General features: G+C 45.5%; 2 protein-coding genes across 2 annotated transcripts; one reads left to right on the top strand and one right to left on the bottom strand.

The window, feature by feature from the left end:
• Nucleotides 1-967: 967 nt before the first annotated feature.
• C1S (complement C1s) lies at nt 968-10,350 on the top strand. The gene is made up of 12 exons (XM_082492350.1): nt 968-1,237; nt 1,685-1,749; nt 2,169-2,373; nt 3,606-3,783; nt 4,047-4,172; nt 4,856-5,055; nt 5,244-5,397; nt 5,636-5,751; nt 5,975-6,053; nt 6,308-6,445; nt 6,922-6,996; nt 9,113-10,350. Exons 2-12 carry the CDS (start codon nt 1,745-1,747, stop codon nt 9,904-9,906), a joined length of 2,070 nt encoding a protein of 689 aa, XP_082348476.1. The 5' UTR covers nt 968-1,237; nt 1,685-1,744; the 3' UTR covers nt 9,907-10,350.
• A 2,780-nt stretch (nt 10,351-13,130) lies between these two features.
• C1R (complement C1r) lies at nt 13,131-20,567 on the bottom strand (the record flags this gene model as incomplete). Its single annotated transcript, XM_082484608.1, has 11 exons — nt 13,131-14,415; nt 14,649-14,723; nt 16,296-16,436; nt 16,867-16,945; nt 17,541-17,662; nt 17,747-17,894; nt 18,391-18,587; nt 18,735-18,878; nt 19,059-19,251; nt 19,486-19,714; nt 20,560-20,567. 11 exons carry the CDS (start codon nt 20,565-20,567, stop codon nt 13,613-13,615), a joined length of 2,139 nt encoding a protein of 712 aa, XP_082340734.1. The 3' UTR covers nt 13,131-13,612.
• Between the last annotated feature and the right edge of the window lie 562 nt (nt 20,568-21,129).

The following is a 21,129-nucleotide window of genomic DNA, read 5'->3' as shown; positions in this document are numbered from 1 at the left end:
TTGACAAAGAAAACAGACTAGGCATGTTCTTCAAGTAAAGCCTTTATCCTGACTACGATGAAGTCAGTTATGATTCATCTGTAGGTGTTTCTCTCCCTTGACAAAATAAAGGAGTCTTTCAGCTGGGCTTTGCTAACACACTTTGTCTATGGCCTGTTGAAACTTGAATCGATTTTTTCCTGGCCAAAACAAGCTCTGGAGTGTGCTGTGCTGATTGTAGAGGGTAGAGGCTGTAATGGAGTTTTAAATTTTCATTTATAGTCCAGCCCTGGTATAGCCGGTTTGTGAGGAGGAGGGTTTTTCTACAGTATTAGTGGCAGGTCTTTTGTATGGTGATATTTTGGCCTTGTCTTGTGGGCGCTGGCTGGATTAAGGGTCCTACCTGGCAAAAGTCTTGAAACACCTTTCAATATGGGTCTTAGATCTAATTTAGATCTAACTTAGACCTAAGTCTGAAGAGCAGTTGCTCTTACATGGAGTTCACTTGGTAAATAAAGAGGTAGTTATGAGTTCTTAGTCAAGTTCTTACTGTGTTCCCACAACAAACCCCAGCAAAACAGTGCACTCTTACTCCTGCTGGTAGCCTCAGAGAGGCACAACATTGAATAGGCCACTATCTTTTCCTTTTTTCCCCTTAAAAAAAGGGTCTCTGAAGCATCAGATGAGGAGCAGTGGCAGTAGCCCTGTGGCCACCAAGTTGCAGTAAGAGAGTGGACTCCAGCAAAGTGGTCTCTGGACAAGATGATCAAACATTTTTTTCCATGCAGAAGCACCAGACCAGTTCTCATGTGGCCTGTCCTTTTCCTACACCTTTTGGATTTTGTTCCTAACTTTTAAAAGGGAGGGGTAAGAGGAGGAGAGAGGAGGCAGCCGAAAACTCTCGTCCCCTCCTTTTTCCCCAAAGTCATCTGATTTCCCGAAAATGCTTAACGCGGACCAGATCTGTGCACAGCCTGAGCCAACAGGATTGTGCAACTTGTTTGGAAATTCCCCTTCCTGCCGAAAGCCGGCAAGCCGAGTATCCCCACCCCGGCGGGGAGGCTGGGAAGCCGCATCCCGCAGGTAGAGGGTGCTGCGATATTGCGAATCAGGGCGCTCGTCCCCAAGACCCCAACTTTGGGTACGCCTGGAGGAAGGTGTGAACAGGAAGAAAAAAAAAAAAAAAAGAAAAAGAGAAAGAAAGAAAGAAAAGAGAAGGAAAGAGAGAAGAAAACAAGACATGAACTAGGAAGAGAAGGTAAATATTGCAAGCGTTTAAAATGGGAAAGGAAAATATTCCTGAGCGTCCCTGTCTGACAGCTAGAAAAGTCGTGACAAGCTGCTCTGCAACCCCAGGGTCGTAGCATAATTTTGAAGGTGCTGGGGAAGAATGGATTCAGTACCCCGGGAGGGGAGAGGTGCTTTCTGTCTTAATTTGCTGTGTTTGGAGACACTCATGGTCATAAGGAGAGAATGTGAGTATCAAGATAGAGATCATCTCTCCATTTTGTCAGTACGGAGCCTAAAAGCCCTTCTTGATGCTTGGAGTTGCTGTATGCAGGAAGGAACAGAGGTATAAACTTGCTTTTGAGGCAAAACATTGATGTATTCTCCACAGGCTGGGGTTTTAGGGTCTTTGACCTGCCTAGTGGACATGCAGAAGCACACAACACATTAATCAATCACACTGTTTTTTTTGTCCCAGACCATAACTCCAAAGTCCAATTGATGAAAGTTTTCAGAAAGGAAGATCTGCTTTTCCCAGATGTGGTGAGTTATTGAGTCTCCAAGCGGAACTCAGGTTTATTAATAATTCCATTTTATAAATGAGGTGTTTTTCCTGTAGTACTGTACTAATTGTCAAATGTGAATGTATCTATAGCCCAAGTAGCCTCCAGAACAAGGCTGTGAAGCAGGGAATAGCACTTAAGACCCTTGTGTTCAACTCCTGCAGCATTACCACCAGCTCCTATAGAGCTGGAGAGGAGCAGAGAGCACGACTGAGGTTGTGCTCCTTCTGTGTGAAAGACAAGCCCCACACAGCCACAGTGTTGGTCATTAAAACTCCAAAGACAGGAGCTATGCTGCATGCTATGTACAGCCAAAGACTAGCTTTTTCACCGGGGGACTGTGTGCGTATGCAGACAGAGAGGACCACTGCAATGTCATCTTCTTTCCTCTTTTCTCAGGTACCTTATCTTCTTCTGTCTCCCTGTCTGGGCTGATGCAACCTCCATGTATGGTGAGATCTTGTCACCCAATTATCCTCAGGTGTATCCCAATGATGTGCAGGAATCTTGGGAAATCCAGGTCCCTTCGGGATATGGCATTCACCTTTATTTCACACATATGGATCTTGAACCATCCCAGAACTGCGAATATGACTTTGTGAAGGTACTGTCACTGTCCTCAAGTGAGAAAAAGACAAGAAGGCATGTTAGAGCACAGAACAGCAAAGCTGTGTACAAAGCTCAGGGCTGGAAGAGGAGATAGACGCGTCATTGCTGTTCTGAGCTCCAAGAAGCCCAAATGACTGAGTGTATCCGCACCAGCAGTCACAAAATTGATTTGAGTTTGCCTCATAACCACATGAGCATTGTCTGCTGACTAAGTGTCCCATCTATGCCCCCTTCCCAATGTTTCTCTTATATTCATAGGAAAAGCCTTCTTAGCCAACACCAACACCTCACTATTGCAAAGCATATTCTTACCCAGTAGTAGGAAAGAACTGTTTTCTTAGGGCATTGATTTTCTGTCCCTGAAATTATACAGAATTAATCCATGAGTGGACATAGATGACTTAATGCAATCATAAATTGATTGGACATGATGAAGGTTAAAAACAATCAAGAGATTGTGTATGGATAGTGGGCACTCAGATAAAGTGTGGTCCATTGCACCACAGTTCTCAATGATCTATGCACTACAGCTTTTTTAAAACGTAGAGACCCACTAGCTCTGCTCTGTGTCCCACAAGATCAAGCACAGACAGACAGAAACAAGACCATCCTATCCTGCAATAGTTATGTGTGAAAAGGGGCTGTAAGATCGGCTGCAGCATCAGAAGGAGACCTTGGAGAAGGACCAAGGTGGGATGGTAGGATGGATGTGCCCTGCTGGGAGCTGTAATAACATGTGTCCTTTTGCAACAAAGCGGTGAGCCTGTTAGACTGCTCTGCAGATGGCCAGTGGTTGGGTTTGCCATTTTGAACCATGGTGTTGACTTTTTGTGCAAGTGGGCCTGAGGAAAGGATGTTAACAGAGAACTCTCTGGATTAATTTGTATCCGAGAAATTAAGACAGGTATTTCACAGCTGGGAAGTCAGTAGGAGAGAAAACTCAAGCATCTTACAAATGTCATGCAACTGGTTATCTAGGGGCTCTGTTCAGCTGTGCCTTGGCTGGGTGTCTTCCACCCTTGGCCAGATTGGTGGATGACAGAGCAGCCTTGGTCCCTCCTGCTAGCTATGTGACATAGCTGTGCCCTGGGAGATCTATGTGAATGTTGTGAGAAATGCATGAAATTTAGGAGCCTTTGTTCAGTCACCTATAAGCTGAAAGACTCAAGTGTTGGTAATTGCACATATTCCAGTAATGAGATAAGACCTCTCTGCGTTCTTCTGCAGATCGTGTCTGGTGGCCATGTTGAAGGCGTGCTTTGTGGGCGGAAGAAACCTCGTGCCCCTGGCTCCTCGATTGTGGAGGAATTTCATGTCCCTTATAACACCCTCACTATGAGCTTCCAATCAGACTTTTCCAATGAGGAGCGTTTCACCGGTTTTGCAGCCTACTACGTTGCAGTGGGTAAGGTTAAAGCAGCCTCCTCCGAATCTCTGTAGTGTCCAGGCTATGGGGGGAGGAAAGCTGACATAAGGGTTTCCCTTACAAGAATGCCTTGTTTAAAAGAGATCACAGCAGACAGGGCTGCTTTCCAATATGGCCAGTATAAATGCTGTCTTAGAGATACCTTTTCCTTGTTGTCTGCCAGTTTGCTTCACTTTCTCATCTTCCTCCTGCCCTTAGGGCCCTCTCCTAATCTTGGCTGATTCATCTTTTCACACTTGCAGACTTGGATGAGTGCACGGATTTTGTGGATGAACCTTGCAGTCATTACTGTAATAATTATATTGGAGGTTACTTCTGTACCTGTCCACCAGAGTATTTCCTCTATGAGGATAAGAAAACATGCGGAGGTAAGAAATCTACATGAGCCGTGGTCAATCGCAAGAGTTAATTTAGGCCAAGTGAAGTATTGTATATGGAACACCTTCTCTATTAACCTTCTCAACCGGTTGTGACAGGTATATTTTGGGGAAAAAAACATCCCAGTGCAAATCTGAACTGACAGTGGACTGTAATTTGGGGAATTTCTATCAAAGTATTCTTAACATTCTTCATTTTTGTGTCAGGAGAATTAAGAAACTACTAAATGACATTCTTTAAACACTGTGATGGAGACCCTTCTTAGCATGCTGCTATCTGTGAATCTTAATCTCTGACAAAACAGGGCAGTTCAATAAGGACACAAAAATGGCCAAGAGACTGCTTGGCTTGAATCAAAAAATTGCAAAGTCACAAATGGTGCATGTTGAAAGGAGTATGATATGAGGACCTGAGCGTGAAGGAAGGGGGCCTAAATTGCAGGTGGAAGGTTAAAAAAAAAAAAAAAAAAAGGCCACTAGAAGTGAAAGTCCCTGGGTAATTGGATAGAGAACAGCCCTGGTTTCAGTTTCTTGGAAAGATGCAATGTTGTGATGTAGTTAATGCGGGGGAGACTGGGGAGTCTGGAGATGTAGCGGAAGAGGGAAAGCTTGTGAACTTCATACACCAACCATTTCCTTTCTGAATCCTACCTGCGTTCCTTCCTTAATCCTAGTGAACTGCACTGGAAATGTCTTCACTGAGCCATCAGGGGAGATTGCCAGCCCCAACTATCCCAACCAGTACCCAGAGAACTCACGGTGTGAGTACCGAGTGGCTCTGAGGCCAGGCTACTTTGTGGCGTTGTCCATACGCAGCGGAGACTTTGATGTGGAACCAGCAAACTCGGAAGGGAAATGCCGCGACAGCTTAACAGTAGGTGTAGGGCTTGGGGAGGGAGTCAGGATGCTCTGGATTTCCCCTCAGTGTCCTCATATTCAGAAGACCCTTTGACTCCTTAACTTCATTTTCAACTATGTTGCCTTTTGAAATTATTGAGAATCTCTCTCTCTCTCTGAATACATTTGTTATTTCTCAATTCTTCTTGTTTGTTATTTTACCAGCTTGTCTCTGGAAAGCAGCGCTTCGGCCCCTATTGTGGCAGCAAATTCCCAGGTCCTCCTGAAATCAAAACTAGGAACAACATTCTTGACATAATCTTCCACACAGACCACGCAGTACAGCACAAAGGCTGGAAAATACGCTACTATGCGGATCGTGAGTAAACACTTGGGAAAGAATTCCCCCTGCTGCTGAGTTAGGGAGAGAGCTCGTCCTGGGTCGGATTCATGGTACAACTGCATGTTAACATGTTTACAGCTGCTGGTATTGAGTAAACAGAGGATGCCTGTTTACTAGGGAGAATAATCACTGGGGAGAACGAAGTTGTGAGCTGGAAGGAGAGAGAGTAAGTCTTGAACAAGTTAATCACCGATTTCCGCCTATCTCTTCAAAGCTGTAACCTGTCCCCTGAGTGTCATCCCCAACTCTGTTCTTGACCCAAAGAAGGATAAGTATATCTTGAAGGACAATGTGAAGGTGACCTGTGTGGAAGGCTACGAAATTGTGAGGGTAAGTCACATAAAAAAGCATATATCCTCTCTGGCCTTCTCACCAGCTTCCCGATGCCATTTCCCATCAGGTGTCCTGAGCACCTTTGAGGACTCAAAGCTGTGGTAAGTGGAAACTTCTCCCAGCCACTGCAGCATTTTGAGGACCCTTCACTGGAGGAATGGCTGTGTCAGATACATTGCATGGCCAGTGATTTTCATGGTTCATGTGTTCTTTTCCCTAGAAACGAGACAGCATCATGACTTTTCACTCCAGCTGTCAGGACAACGGTGAATGGAGCAACTCCCATTTCAGCTGTGTTCGTAAGTGACCCATCTCTGTTTTGTGGGAGGCAGACTGGACTGGAGCCTTTAGGGTCTAGATACACTGTATGTCCAGATTAGGAGGACTCTGAAGGACTGGGATGTGAGCATGCTGAAGGGACAGAGGAAGGGAGTGCTGATGACTGTACAGGGACCAGAGGAGCTGAGTCATTCCCCACCATACAGAATAATCATATTGTTGGTTGCGGATGCCCCTTTGATTATATTTGATCATTTTTGTTTCTTCTCTACAGCTGTGAACTGTGGTGATCCTGTCCATATTGACAATGCCCAAGCCATATATGTCTCTGAACTTCATGAGCCTCTGTACAAAGCTGCTTTCCGGTATCAATGTGATGCACCTTACTATACCCTAAAAACCAAAGGGGATGGTAAGTATTGCTGCTGCTACACAAACATGTTTCTTTGATCAAAGGCCTAAGAAATGGTACTGGCATCGCCATGGAGCTGGGATTATATCCCATCAGGTCAAGACTAGGAAAAGGTTCTTGGTGGTGTGGAGTTGCAGGCAGTAGTTTTGTGTTGCTTTTGTGTTTATGCATTGTAATAATGTCTGTACTTGGGCTGTTGATCTTAAATGCATTAGCAAGTCCTCCTTCCATTTGCCTGGTCTGTGAACCATGGAGATTTTTGTCCCACCTGACACACATTTCTGGTCCCTCCAACATAGGGGCAGAAGCACCCTGGTGGGGTTGTGTACTTCTAGGGAGATTTCAGCAATGCTGACAAAGCTGTGCTTGCTCTGGAAATAAGCAGGTTAATACATCATCTCATATAGTAATGCTACTTGTCCTTTCTTCATTTTGATCGTATCCTTATGGCACTCTTTTTTCTTGTGTTTTCCAAGCGGTGTATCACTGCTCAGCCAATGGAGAATGGGTCAATGAAGAGATGGGAACAAAGCTACCCAAATGTGTCCCAGGTACTATCAAAAGCTGTGTATATGTACATGATAAATATGAAGACTGGTGCTTCTTTCATCTCTCTGTTTTAAACTGTTAAGCCTGAAAGTACCGTTGATCCTTTCTATGTTGTTTGAATCACGTTGGACAGGGTATTTCTGAAAGCTGTGAACCCCCCAAAAAAGGTCAGGTGAGGCAACAGAAAGAAACAGGAAACAAAAGTGGGTGACATAATAAGACATTTGGTATAATGGGACCTCTTCAAGTATCAGTGTGTGTTTCTGCACCAGTTTCCCCACCTTCAAGCATGCACATTCTCAAGTTGTTCAGTGCTTTTGATCTATCTCTGTCTGCATTGCAGGTAGCAAAAAGACTGTCAGGTCAAAAGAGATGTCTGACCATGCTGGACCTTTCTTTTTTTAGTCCCTCCCAAGCTACACTGAGAACTGTAGCTTCTCTTCAAACCTCTCCTGGGGGTAGTGTCCAGCTGTCCCCTGGGCAGTACAGGTGCAGCACGAAAGAGAAAGGTCTTTCAGTACTCTCACTGGAAGTCATAGCCTAAACCCTTAAGGTTTAATGTTAATCCTTCAGTATTCAGATACACTTACTGTGTCTGAAAGCTCAATAAATATCCCTGTCAAGGACCTTCTCATTCTCTCTTTGTGCACTTGGGGTACACTGAGGAGGAAAGCCCATGGGTACTACTCCTGCTCCTGACCGCTGGTAGTTATGGCTGAGTCTTAACTTCCAGCTGATAGAGAGAATTTTAAATCCTACGCATTCTGCACGCTGTTCAGCTTACCCTCTTACAGGAGGCAGCATGCCTTGGGGTAGTTGTACATGATGCCTGTTTACTACTCCAAATCCCAAATACTTACTGGCAAAGTAAAAGATCCAGCTGAAGATGATTCAGCCCTCTTAAGGGCCAGCTCAGCCAGTGGCTTGGACTATACAAGTGCACAGTGCAAAAGGCAAGGCAAGATAAAGCTCAGGGAATTTACTACCCACAAGGAGGTTACAAAGAATATGAAGAAAGACTCTTCTCAGCGGAACACAACAATAAAAGGCAATGACAGGCGATGGGCACAAGTTGCAACAAAGGAAATTCTGACTGTATTTATGGAAAAATGCTCACCCAGAGCACTGGAACTGTTGCATAGAGAGGCTGGTTAATCACCACCCTTGGAGATGATCAGAATTCACCTGGCAAAGCCCCTGAGCAACCTGGCTTTGCAGTTAGGAGGACAGGAGGAAGGGCAGTTGGGGATGAAGAGGTTGAGCTAGACACATCCAGAGGTACCTTCCAGCCTAAATCTTGCTATTATTATGCGAAATTCTTTAACAAACTCTGCTTCATTTAAATTAGAAGCTACCTACTGGCTATAGTTCCTTAATCTCTGACTATATTACTAAGGGTTCAATATATAAGGATTCAAATAAGGCAATGTGATAAGAAATCAATTTCCTAGCTATGTCAGAACGACCAGCCATATTTATGTCCTTAGTGCTCACATTCTGCAAAACCATGTAGAACATTTTACATAAAGAGCACAGAGCATCTCTGTACCCATAAGACCGACAGATAAGATCTCCATTAACCCACTCTTTAAGATTTTACATAATAAAAGAATGGAGAGGAAAAATGGTAAAACATCAGTGACAAACATGAACACTTAACCTGAGGCTATCTGGAGTTCACAAAAAAAAATAAATTAAAGAGCAGTGTCATATTTCTAGGAACTTAAGCAAGTATATTTTCAAAGACAATTCCTTCACTTACAGGACATAATTCAGCAAAGCAAAAATGCTAACTAGAATGCAATTAAATTGTGAGCTTTGACATACCCACCACTGGTGTGGTGACTACTGCTTTCCAGAACAAGAATTTGAGAATGAGTATTTTCAGCCTAAATTGAATGTTGATAGTAGTTATGCTTGAATTTTCTTGAATTTCTCTGTAAATACTAGTTGCAAACTCTATGGCATAGAATATAAACATAGGTTACTCATAATCAAAAATGATTTAGAGGACACAGGGAAGGAGGGGACTATGGGCTCTTTAGCAGTACCAAAGAACGCCCTATTTGTAACTGCTAATCCTCCCATCTGGTTCCTCTTTTTTTCTTTTCTTTCCAGTCTGTGGGGTGCCTAGTAATCCCATCCAAGAGAAAGCAAAGATTTTTGGAGGCACCCGTGCAGAAAAGGGCAACTTCCCCTGGCAGGTGTATTTCGATTACCCGAGAGGAAGTGGCGTACTCATCTCTGAAAGATGGGTAATGACTGCAGCTCATGTGCTGGAAGGATACGACAAGCCCAACATGTATGCTGGGGTAATCAATGTTGGTAGAGAATCTCTGTACTGGGAGGCCAAGCAGCTGATTGCAGAGGCTTCATTCATCCATCCTGGTTGGAAGAAGCAGCCCGTAGAAACCAGGACCGATTTTGATAACGATATTGCGCTACTGAAGCTGAGTGATCCTGTGAAGATGGGCCCAAACATCTCACCCCTCTGTCTTCCTGGTAAATCACCTGAGTATGAGCTGCAAGAAGGGACTCTGGGCTACATTGCTGGCTGGGGCCAGAGAGAGAGGGGAAGGCTGCCTATTTATCTTTGGAAAGCCCTGATTCCCGTGGTGGACATGGATAAGTGCCGGTCTGTGAAACCAGAGGGCTCTGCTGATTCCAGTGCTTACCGATTCACTGACAATATGATCTGTGCTGGTGGTGACAAGGACAGCTGTAAGGGGGATAGTGGTGGAGCCTACGCTATCCAAGATCCTCTTGATGACAGGCGGTACTATGTAGCCGGGCTGATCTCCTGGGGACCAAGATGTGGTACCTTTGGTCTTTACACCAAGGTAGTGCGTTATTTGGACTGGATTACAGAGACCATGAGTAAGCATGAGGATGCAGAAGCTTGGCAGGATTAGCTCTTTCTCATTTCAGCACAGTCACCCTTTCTAAGTATGATGGTTACACATTCAGGCTGGCTGTGATGCTGTTCACTCTGTGTATGTAACGGGTCTACTCATTGCGTCTGTGCTGAATGAAGAGCCAGGAATATGTATCCATTTATCCCACTGTCATTGTGTTTTGGATGGGAATGTCTCTCTTCTTCCACTCATAGTAGCATAAGAGGAAGATGCCATTCTGGATAAAGAGGCTCCTTCTGCTTCCTGTTATTTTTTTCTATCCCATTTTTTCCCACTTGGAGAAGACCTACCCATGCCCCACCTGACAGGGAGATTTCAATGAAGATGACAGAGAATAATGGTTGGTTCCCAGGGTAGGTTCAGAGCTTGGTTTCTGATTTATGTATTTCCTGTATTGTTCAGAATATCTAACAGCATTAAAGAATGTCCAAATTGCCTTTTGTGCAATGTGCTATTGTGTGTGTCTTGCCTTTCTTCTTCTCAGTCTAGACGTGGTTCTCCTTGAATCAAGTGTCTGGTCACATTTTGACCCCCTATGCTTCCAGCTTTTGTCAAGCTGTATCTTGTGATGCCTTACCTCTCTACCTAAGAGTCTTTATGAAGTTCTGAGATGGTTGGGTGTCATTGACCAACCATTACCAGCAATGAGGACTTCAGACTTCTGAATCAAGCTGAGCAGAACAGACATCTTCAAAATCCCTTCATTCACCTGTCCTCAGGGCTTTATTTGTCAAATTTCATTGTGTAAGATAAGAAATAAAGGTTGCTTGATTTAGGGAAGGTAGTGTTGTGGGAGAAGATTACCTGACATGCGTTAGGGGTATCTTCTGCTTCAGAAAGTCCTATATCACTCACAGATATCTTTCTGCTAAGATGGCCAGAGAACTGGTGCAGATGGCATATGATGAAAGATGGAAGAAGCCGGGTTTGTTCAGCTTCAAAGGGAGGAGGCTAAGAGGGGGATCTAACTGCTGTATTCAGATACCTAAAGTATCTGAAAGATATCTGAAAGAGAGTACACAGAACAAGACTCTTCAAAAACAGGAACAGTGAGAGGACAAGAGACAGTAGGCACAAATTACAATAAGGGGATTTCCAATTGCACTTTTTCCCGGGGTGTGGGTCTGCCCTGGAATGAGTGTGATAAAAGAATGGGGAACCTCTGTCCCTGAACATCTTCATAACTTGCTCGGGCAAGGCCCTGGAGGCTCTGATATTAGTCCTGCTGTCAGCAGTGAATTGGACTGGAGACCTCTTCTTCCAGCCTAAGCTTTTCTGAGAGTCTAGGAAATGGTGAGGAGGATGTGTGTGGTTCTTGGGAGTTTTCATATAGATTCCTGCATTTTCAATTTTCTGTAACAAGCAAAAGGTTATTTTGTTGTTGGGCTAGTAACCAAGGATCTCATACCGCATTCCTGAGGAACTGTGACCCACAGGATGTTGAATGCTTTTTACTTTTATATCTGTACGTGCCAACTTTAAACGAATATGACGTTTTGTAGCCATTCGTTCTTGTTGCTACGTAGGTGGACTTATCTCAGCGTTCATCTTTCGGAGCACAAAAGGCAAGAGTCCATTCCTGGTAACTAGTCCAGGCTACAATCTTAGCCCATGTTCCTCTCGTGTGGAAGTGACTATGTACTGGCAAAGAAACAATAATGATGCAGTGGTGCCATTGTAACAATATTTTATAACTTCGCAGTATATATTAGAATTTCATAAATCATACAGACATGCCCAAACATCTGGGGTAATCGTGGGCAAAAGCCACTGGAAATCTTACAGACTGCTATGTCTGGCTATTAGGAAGCTTCTGCTTTAGTATGTGATGGATACTTCAGCAGTAGAAATAGCTCAACAAAGTACAATTTGGGGAAGATTAATCTATTTAAAATTCTGAAAAAAAGTGACCTTCAAACTAAGGTAAGACGTTTCCTTAGCTTCTATGACCACAAAGCCGCTCAAGCAAGCAGTGTCGCATCATTACTCACAAGCTCACTGATTAACTCCAGTCTTTCTGGAAAAGGAGAGGAAGAGAAAATGCTGAAATCAATTCAGGAGAGCAGAGGAGAAGACAAACAGAAGTGTGGCTGAACGGTCCAGAAGCAGGAGACAGGAAAGATACTTATTCAGCTGGGATTGTTGTTCCTAGAAGGGTCATAGATTCCTATAGGGATTTTAGGCAAATAATCTATGCTCCATGCCTCAGCTTCCCAAAGTTTCCTAGTTTCCTGCAGAGCAGGAGATTCTTTAAGGTGGCTTCTCAGTCAGTTTTCCCAATTTTTACAAAGACTGAAGAATTGGGTATTTTGTAGTTCTTGTCACCTGTACTCACTGAGCACCCCAGAAATTCCCTGTTCTTCACCCAGAATACCCCCCTGTTGCATATGCCTCATTCTCCGTTCCCTCCCCCAGACCAGGGTTTATCCATTGCTCCTGGGCAACTGGACACCTTATTTTTCCATGCTCTTGTTGCTTCTCCTGCTCCACTCTTGCCCATACAAATGGGAAAAATCAACAGAATTCTGACCTCTGGAGATCATGGACGAATTCACATGTCCAATTTCACAGATCACTCTCCAGGGTGTATTATCTCAAAAGCAAATGAGAGATACTGACACCTGAGAAGATCTGGAGCTGGATCTCCCAGTAAACAGTGCAAGAAGGCAACTGTGACCTTAATCCCAGAGTTCCCCTGTCAAGGTCTTGCGGACTTCATTTCTCTCAGCAATTCACAAGGAAAAAAGTAGGTTGTTTGCAGTAGCAAAACTAGTCAAGAGACAACTCGAGAAATTAGCCACAATACAAAAGGGGATATCTTCTCTCTGAGTCAGCATATTTTTAGAGCTGCTGTCCTGCGGTCAGATCTTTATCTCATATAGTATATATAAAAAAAATAATCCTATAATTCTCATCAGTAAAAGTTCCTGGGCTCTTTTCTCCATGAGATTGGTTGTTGTATTCCATGTGTCTTGAATGTGGCATTACACAGACAACTTATTTTTGCCTCCCTCGAAGCTGCCTGGAGTTTCAGACTGGGTAATCTAATGGTAGTTTTGTGACAGGCGAGAAACTGCCACATGCCATTGCAGAACTGGAAACGCGTTAGTGGTAGGTAAAGCGATCCCTATATAAAGTCCGTAAGTTGCTTCAGTGATGGGGAATATCTAGTAGTTGTTAAAAACAAAGACAGAAAAACATAACACACCTGATTTCTCCAGCAATGATTTTAATATTCATAGAATCTCACCGATGCCAATGGGCATATGCACACTGTACTCAGCACAAAGTACCACATCGTTCAAGAAAGTCTGCTGCCCTGCAAGCTCCCCACACAATAAAGTACAAAAGTAGACTGCAGCAGTCTGGTGATATCGTCAGCACTTGAAACAATAACATGTTAGCTGTCGTGAGATTTCCTGATATTATTAAGGCTTCACCCAGTAATAAGATTTGGTAAAACTATAACGTCCACAAAGGTGTTCCACAAGCTGCCAATGGTACAGCAGCTTTGGTAAGTTTTGATGGTATCACCAAGAGTTCATCAAACAATATGGTGGCTTTCGAAGTGCTCATGATGAAGGTTACATGGTCTGTGTGTTTGAAAAGCCTTTGCGACATCATCAAAAGCTTTAGATATGATATGCTGTGTCTGGAAATGTATATGCTATCACTGATTCTTCAGCGAGTAGGACAGCAACATCTAGAGCCTATCCTCCCTTACTATCCCTTTGATCCAGTCCAAGTAGTTGAGTATCTTGGTGTAGAAGCCGTAGCCTTCGGCACAGCCGATACCCCAAGAAACAATACCGGTAGCCACCCAGCGACCACTTTGTGTGTCTAACACTGTGAAGATGCTCCCACTATCCCCCTGGCAGGTATCCTGTTTGACTGTGAGGAATCCAGCACAGAACATGTTCTCAGAGAAAATCATAGGCATGTCTCTCTTCTTACTGTCCAGCCAACTCTGACACTTCTCTCGAGCAACCGCTGGTAGGCTAATGTACTTCAGATGATTTGAAATAAAGTTTTTTTCCACACCAAAGCCGCTCACGTAGCCCATGCGCCCGTCCATGTAGAATGTGGTGTTGGTAGTATCTGGGAGACAGATGGGCAGTACCGTAGGGCCGAGGGTTACCGGGTGTTTCAGCTCCAGCAGGGCTATGTCCCCATTGAAGTTGTGGTCATCTTTAGGGTTGTAATCTGGATGGATAAAGATCCTACGTACAGGGTGATTACCCATCTTGTGGAGCTCTTCTACCTTGGTGTGGCCGAGGAATATGTTAGCCTCCTCTGCCAGCTGCTCCAGGCTTACATTGTTCCCTGCTGCCCCTTTGGGGAAGATGGTGTGGGCAGCGGTCAGGATCCAGCGGTCGCCCAGGAGCGCACCACCCCCTCGTCCGTGGATGCCAGTCAGAGCCTGCCAAGGGAAATTGCCTCTCTTTGCTGACTTGCCGCCGATGATCCGCTGGACTTCAGTAACGGGACTGACTGGCTTCCCACACACTGTAAAGAAATGCAAGGAGATCATGACACCCTCTGTTGCCCTGACTTGTCTCTCTCTTTCCTACACCATCACTGTTCAATTTCACCTTGTTTTTGCCTTCCTGAATAGATTTCCCTGTCCTACCTCACTGATACCCTTATCCTCCCTCCCCTCCCTGTGTGTTTTCGCAGCTTTGTACTGACTGTAAGCATGAATTGGTAAACAGCAGACAAAATCAGAGTTTTTTACTGACCTGGCAAGCAGGCAGGAATCCTCACCTGGCCATCTTGATCCACCCAGGTTCCCTCGGGAGAGCAGGTGAATCTGTCTGTAGGGTAAGAGGGAAGTGAATGAGACCCAGGCCTGCAGGCATGGGGTGGGAAGAATAGAATAGAATAGAATAGAATAGAATAGAATAGAATAGAATAGAATAGAATAGAATAGAATAGAATAGAATAGAATAGAATAGAATAGAATAGAATGGAATGGAATGGAATGGAATGGAATGGAATGGAATGGAATGGAATGGAATGGAATATTTTCAAGGGATTCCTCTCTCCAAAGTGTCCCACATGCTGGACTCAGTCCTTCCATCCCAAAGGCACCTTTTCCCAGGAAAAGCCCCCTGTGGTATAGTCTGGAATGTCTCCCTCTCGGATGACATATACATCTCGAAGCATCTCAGTTCCAGGGGGCCAGTAAAGCTCAGGCACTGCTTCTGTAGAAGAAAAGCCTGAAGAGCCATCTGAGTGAAGTTGTCCACATGCTTACAGAGCACTGTTTGACCTCATTTAGCCCAAAGACAGGAGAGAAGAAGTAAAGACATGGATTTTAGATTCAAGTTTCTGGTCTCTGTAGTTTGCAGAGAGTAGGACAAGGTGGTTTGTTCCAGAAACAGGAAAAAGATGCACCAGTTATTGTACATGCTCAGTATCTATTTCTGAGTCTATATTGCAGGTCAGCTAACCTGCATGTCACCTCTCAACACAAACCCACAAACCTCCAACATTCTTGCTTTTCTTAGAAAGTTTATGCTGGTGACTAAAAACAATTCATATACAATTTAACTTACACTGTAGTACATGCTTCCAAGAATGCGTTTGTTGTTCTCTTTCAAAATTGACTAAATCACAGTGACTCCCCACCACAATTTGGCTGGTGCTGATATTTACTTGCTCCTGATTTTTTTTTCTGATGAGATTGAGCTCTGACTCTTTATGAAGGAGTTAAACTCAGATGCAAGAATAATCAAATTCAACATTAGTACCAACTTAAAGCACTCCTTAGCTGCTTGCCCCTGGCCCCAGCGCTAGCGTGCCACCCCTCTCAGGCACGCTGCACAACTGTGCGTCCATGCTGGCAACCATAGCCAGGAACTGATTCAGCTTAAAAATCTACTTTTTTTTTTTTGTGTGTGTGTATGTGTAGGCTAAATGAGCAGCCAAGGCAAGGAAATAATGAACTGTTTATACTGTTCTTGTAACCAAAGCCCCTGTGTCATCAAATCATATCTTAGGTGCATGTGAATGGTTTTGAACGTTGCCTCAATTTCATGCCTGCTGCATGAAAATTTTTCATTTTCTGATGATTTCATTCATCAGAAATTTTTCTGTGTGTATGTTATTTAGCCATCAAACTACAGATAAGAGAATAAGACCTCCTGCAAAACTTAAGGAGAGCATGGAGGAGGGATGCGATAGACTCTGGGAATGAAGCAGGGAGGGAACAGGCAAAGATAAAGAGACTCAGGAACTATGCTGCAGAGCCAGGGAAAGACTGGGGAGCCTTCACAGGAGAAAACCACGAGCCCTAAGCCTGAGGAGCAGAGGCAATTCTAACTGGAAACGTGAGAGATCTTTCCATGCACAGATTTCAATGTCTGCTTGGGATCAGGACTCACCACCCCCTCTTCCGGTGACAATGTGATAATATGGCTCATTGCATCGGTACGTGATCACTGACTGGTAGTTGTTGTTTGCAGGTTGGTTAACATAGCTGAATGCCCCATTGGTCAGGTCTGGAGGGTCACCACAGTTCACGACTACAAAAAAAGAAAAAAAAAAAAGAGGTGAATCAAAGACCGCCTTACTGCCTGCAGGCTTAGGCTTGACTTGGATTGTGTTGTGGCTGTGACGTGAAGGATGGTGAGGACCAGTTAGTACAGCAGGCAGAGAGAGGGTATTCCAAAACGGATCCCAAACTGGGATCTTTTGCTTTTAGATGTTACAGCAACATATCAACTTTTTAGTGATATTTTACACACTTTTTTAAGGGAGGAAAAACATTCAAGTTTTTGCAAGTGGAAAATGTAATGAAAGTCAACTAGGTGACCTCCACAGGCCCTTCCAACCAGCATATCTATGAGTCTATGGCCACAGGCAAATTGAGTCACAGAGGCTGAACTCCCCATGTTCTTGGGGGGAGAGTGGGGGCACAGCAGGGAGCATAATCCCCGTTCTCAGATCACTCACTTTCACAGCGCGGCATGGACTGATGCCATGTCCCGTCAGCCTGGCAGACAGCCGTGAAGGACAGCAGCTTTCGGTTGCCCTGCATGGGAGAGAAAAACATCTCTGTTGGTTGTACAGAGTCTTACATTCCCTTCCCCACATTAAAATACTATCCTATCTGCCCATCTTTTCACTGCTGTCCAATAGTTACCCCTCTGCAGTCTGTTCCAGTTGCTGTCCTCTCCCTTTGCTGCCTTCCCACTATCCTGTGTTTGCCACAAGCTACAAATTCTTCACAGCAGGCCAAGATATCAACAACCGGCAACCATAAAACAAGTCTGGGGCACTACCCACTCCTGGCAATAGGATGGGAAGGGAGGCAGGTAACATCTTCCACTTCAAACCTGATTTCATATCCTTCCAAAGACGTACCCTTGTTTACCAATGTTTCCTGGGATCTTTGTCTCTCATCTTCTACTGGGGCTTCATGAAATAGTAATTGCATGAGGAAGGGAGCTAGGAGAAAGGAAGGAGAAAACACGGGAAGAAAGCCGATAGAAGCAAGGATGAAACAGAAGTTGCAACAGGTTGCCATGAGCAAAATCTCCAAAGAAAGTTTTACTGAGAGGTGAAAGACTTACAGAAACTGAAGAGAAGCCAGAATATGGCTGAAGGGAGTGGAGAAGGGATCTCACCTCCATCAGGTTATACCCAGTCTTGCAGCTGACAACGAAATAGTCCTGAAATTGATACGCAGGCTGCAGGTCTCTGATGATGGTAAACTGATCCCGTGGGACAGGCTGTGGGCACCGTATTTCTGTTTGAGAACGGGACAAAGAAAGTTGGTATTAACAAATGGCGTAGATAGGCTGTAGTAGCCTCTGGGGAAGAAATGTCTTACTCTCTGAGGTGTAGTGGATCTTCCAGCCACGGCTGAACCCTGACCCATCAGTGAGGAAGAGTATGTCCACCTCATTGCTGTTGGTTTCAATGCTGCCAGGCGACTCCTTGCCACAGAATTCACCAATCTGTCTCCCTCGTGCTTGGATCTGATGAGGAAAACTTGTATCACAGGGACAGAAACACACACGCCTCTGCCCCAGTTACCCCTATGTCAATTCAGACCAAGTTTGCCACAGTGCCTATGACAGTGGACAGGGCTGGTTGTGTGACCTGTCTTTGCCGGTGTCTGCACTGACAGATCTGAACAAAGGGCTGAGCTACCTATAAGCTCTGCTTCTCCCTTGTCATAGTTAGCAGAGCTATCAATCCTGTCAAATACTGAGATTAAATCAAAGGGAGATAAAACTGGAAGAAGGTTGAATTTTTGACTCCACTCACCGGGGCCTGTGACCCAGAGCCTCTGACCTCAGGACACCGGTTATTAAGCACACTGAGGGAGGGACAAGGGAAGAGCTCAGTTCTTCGTGTTGGGGCATTCTCCTTGTACTGATCCCATATTTCTCATTCGAATAGCGGTGTCCCCACAATTCCTGTCCAGGTCTGGCAGCAGGGTGGGAAGTAGAGTTTGCTAATCTCCAGTACCTTGAGCTGGTCATAAGGACAGTGGACTTGCTGGTGTTCATCAATCTCAAAAGGTTCCAAGAACTTGAGGATGATAGACAGGCCTTCTTGCAGACGGATGCTGTAGTTACACTGGAGGTCTTCAGGATAAGGCTGGGGGTACTCAGGGCTGCTCAGGTACCCAGATGTCTCTGTGAACAACTCACTGCTGCACTCCACTGGTGTAGAGGAAGAAAGTAGAGGTCACATTGTGGAGCTGTGTCTTCTGCAGCCCTGTCAACTGCTCCCTAAGTCACTTCTCCCACTCTTCCTGGCTGAAGGGCTCCTTCCCTGGAACCCTATGATCTTTCAAAATTTCAATTTACCTTTGCAGGAGTGGTGGTCACTCTGAAGCTGGTAGCCAGTCCGGCAAGAACAGAAGTAGCCACCCACATAGTTGTGGCAGAAGTGCTGGCACCGAGGCCTTTCATCTTCCTCTACAGCATTTTTAGGGTCACATTCGTCAAGATCTGAAGGCATAGGAGATGCAGGGACAAGGAGAGGAAAGCGTTAAACCTCTCTGCTGTACACTGAAAGTACATCGAGATTCATAACCTTGCTTACAACTTCTCTTCATTTTACTGACAAGGAGGGAAATTGGTGGAGCCACACAGGCTTCTTTTCGCATGCTGAGGGTACGACCTACTCACCCACAGCTTGGTAATAGGCCAGGAAGCCCCTGTAGGGAATCACTGTGCCATTGTCTTCATTGGAGAAATCAGAGTGAAATGCCAGGTGCATCCTGTTCCCCTTAGATACAAATTCCTTTTTTCCTGGGTGATTGCCTGTGGTTGACCCAAGCTGGCCGCAGTATCGGCCCAAGTTCTTCTTGTCGGCTTTGATCTGTCAAGGTTAAGGGGAAATCAGTGTAGCCTCGTAAGACTCAGCCTGCTTCATGCATCACTATTACCCAGCCACAAGTTGGGACCAGCTACTCCACCCATTTCTATCTTAACTCCTTCCCTTTCCTTTGTGGGAAGTGTGAGAGGGGGCCTGGTGAATGAAGAGCCACTGCATGTGGTGGCCACTAGATTCCCATCTCCAGCCACCCCGTGGCCCAGATATCTATGCACATACCTTAACATAGTCATAGAAGCAGGACTGAGACGGCTCCAGGTCGAAATATCTGAAGGTCAGCTTCACCATGTAGCCTTTTGGGACGTGGATATCCCATCTGCTGATGTTATTGTTGGGATATGTCTTGGGATAACCGGGGGATCTGATCTCCCCGAAAAGCTTTCTTGGGACTGGATGGGAACTGATCACTCCAAAAAAGAGGAAGGCCCACAGGATAAAAGGAACGTGCCTGTGAACATGGCAAGTAAACTATGACATTGCACAAAATTAGGTCATCCAAACTCAGGGGAGACTTCCCAAGTGACTTGTGCACTGTCTAATGGAATCCAACACAGGAGGCCTAGTTGCAGGTCTAACTTCTGGCTTGGATCACTCATGAACAAGGAGGACAGCTGAAATGAAGACACAAGCACTACCCAGGTTCCAGCAAGGCATTGTCACCCAGCCAAAGAGATTCATCAACCAGGAATCAGTTTGAAGGAGCACGGGCGAATTCCCTGAGCAATGTCTGCTTACTCCCAGCAGCCCTGGGGCTGGGCGCCTTGGAACCAAGGGAATTTTGGCTCCCTTTGGCTCTGGACCAGCAGGCCATTTCTATGAATTGCTGGTTTAGGATCTCTGTCCAGTCCATTTGGTGAGGGGTCTGAAAAGTTCAAGCTCAGTTTGCTAAGGAGCAATCCTGCAGTGCCTCCTGGGCAGCCCTCCACCCAGCCATGCCTCAATTCCTCTCCTCCAAAAGCTGGCTGTCAGTTTTGGTTTTGTGTTTGTTTTTTTTTTTTTTTTTTTTTTTTCTTATTCGCAGATCACTCCTATTCCCCTCTGGGGAATGGGGACTATCAGCGTTCCTCCAAAACAAGCTCATTGCCCAGATCTTAGGAAAACATCAGCCAGGAGGCTCCTTCTTCCTCAACCCTGCGTGCTAGAAGAGCTTTAATGGAGGGACAGTGAGATGAGCTGCGCCCCTTGGACCTCTTCTCCTTCCTGGACGGGTCTAACCCTCCGTTCCCTCCCCGCAAAGATGTGGCTGTGCCTTCCCCGCCCTCCTCCCTCTCCTCCCCAGTTGCCCCCACTCACATGTCCATGCTCTCGCCCACCGGGCAGGCGCTCCTGCCCGTCCTCCCCGCTGCCCCGGCCGGAGCTCCGGAGCGGCGGTTCAGCGGGAATTCCGACCGGGGACCTGTGAGGTAGGTGGGGAGAAGGGGAGGGAAGGAAGAGAAATCCCGGCTGCGAACAGCCCGGCACCCTCCCAGGCTCCTGCTGCCCTCTGCCGCCCAGCTGCCGTCCGGCTGCTGGTCCCCACCACCATGCGAACACAAGGCTCCGGGAAGTGCTTTTGGGGGTCCCCAGCATCCCAGCTAGGCAGGCAGGGGCGATCTTGTCTCTTCTGGTCGAGAAGGCAGGAAAACCGCTGCTGGAGACCCTTCCTAGGGTTTGATCTGCAATCCAGCAGCTGCTCTGAGTTCGTTCTCCCCTCCCCCAAGATGTCCTTCTAGGAAGTGTCCCCTACTCCTGCTGGGCAGTTTTCTGGTGTAGGAAGAGCAGAAATTTTAGCCTGAACAACTTGATTTAAACTTTAAAAAAATCAAACTTTCAAAAAGTCAATTTTTTTCTGTTCTGGCTTGCTACAGAGCACTTCAAAGGTTG

This window comes from Vanellus vanellus (genome assembly GCF_965231255.1).
Source record: "Vanellus vanellus genome assembly, chromosome: 1".
Classification (NCBI taxonomy): Eukaryota; Metazoa; Chordata; class Aves; order Charadriiformes; family Charadriidae; genus Vanellus; species Vanellus vanellus.
This window is presented reverse-complemented; position numbering and strand designations above follow the sequence as displayed.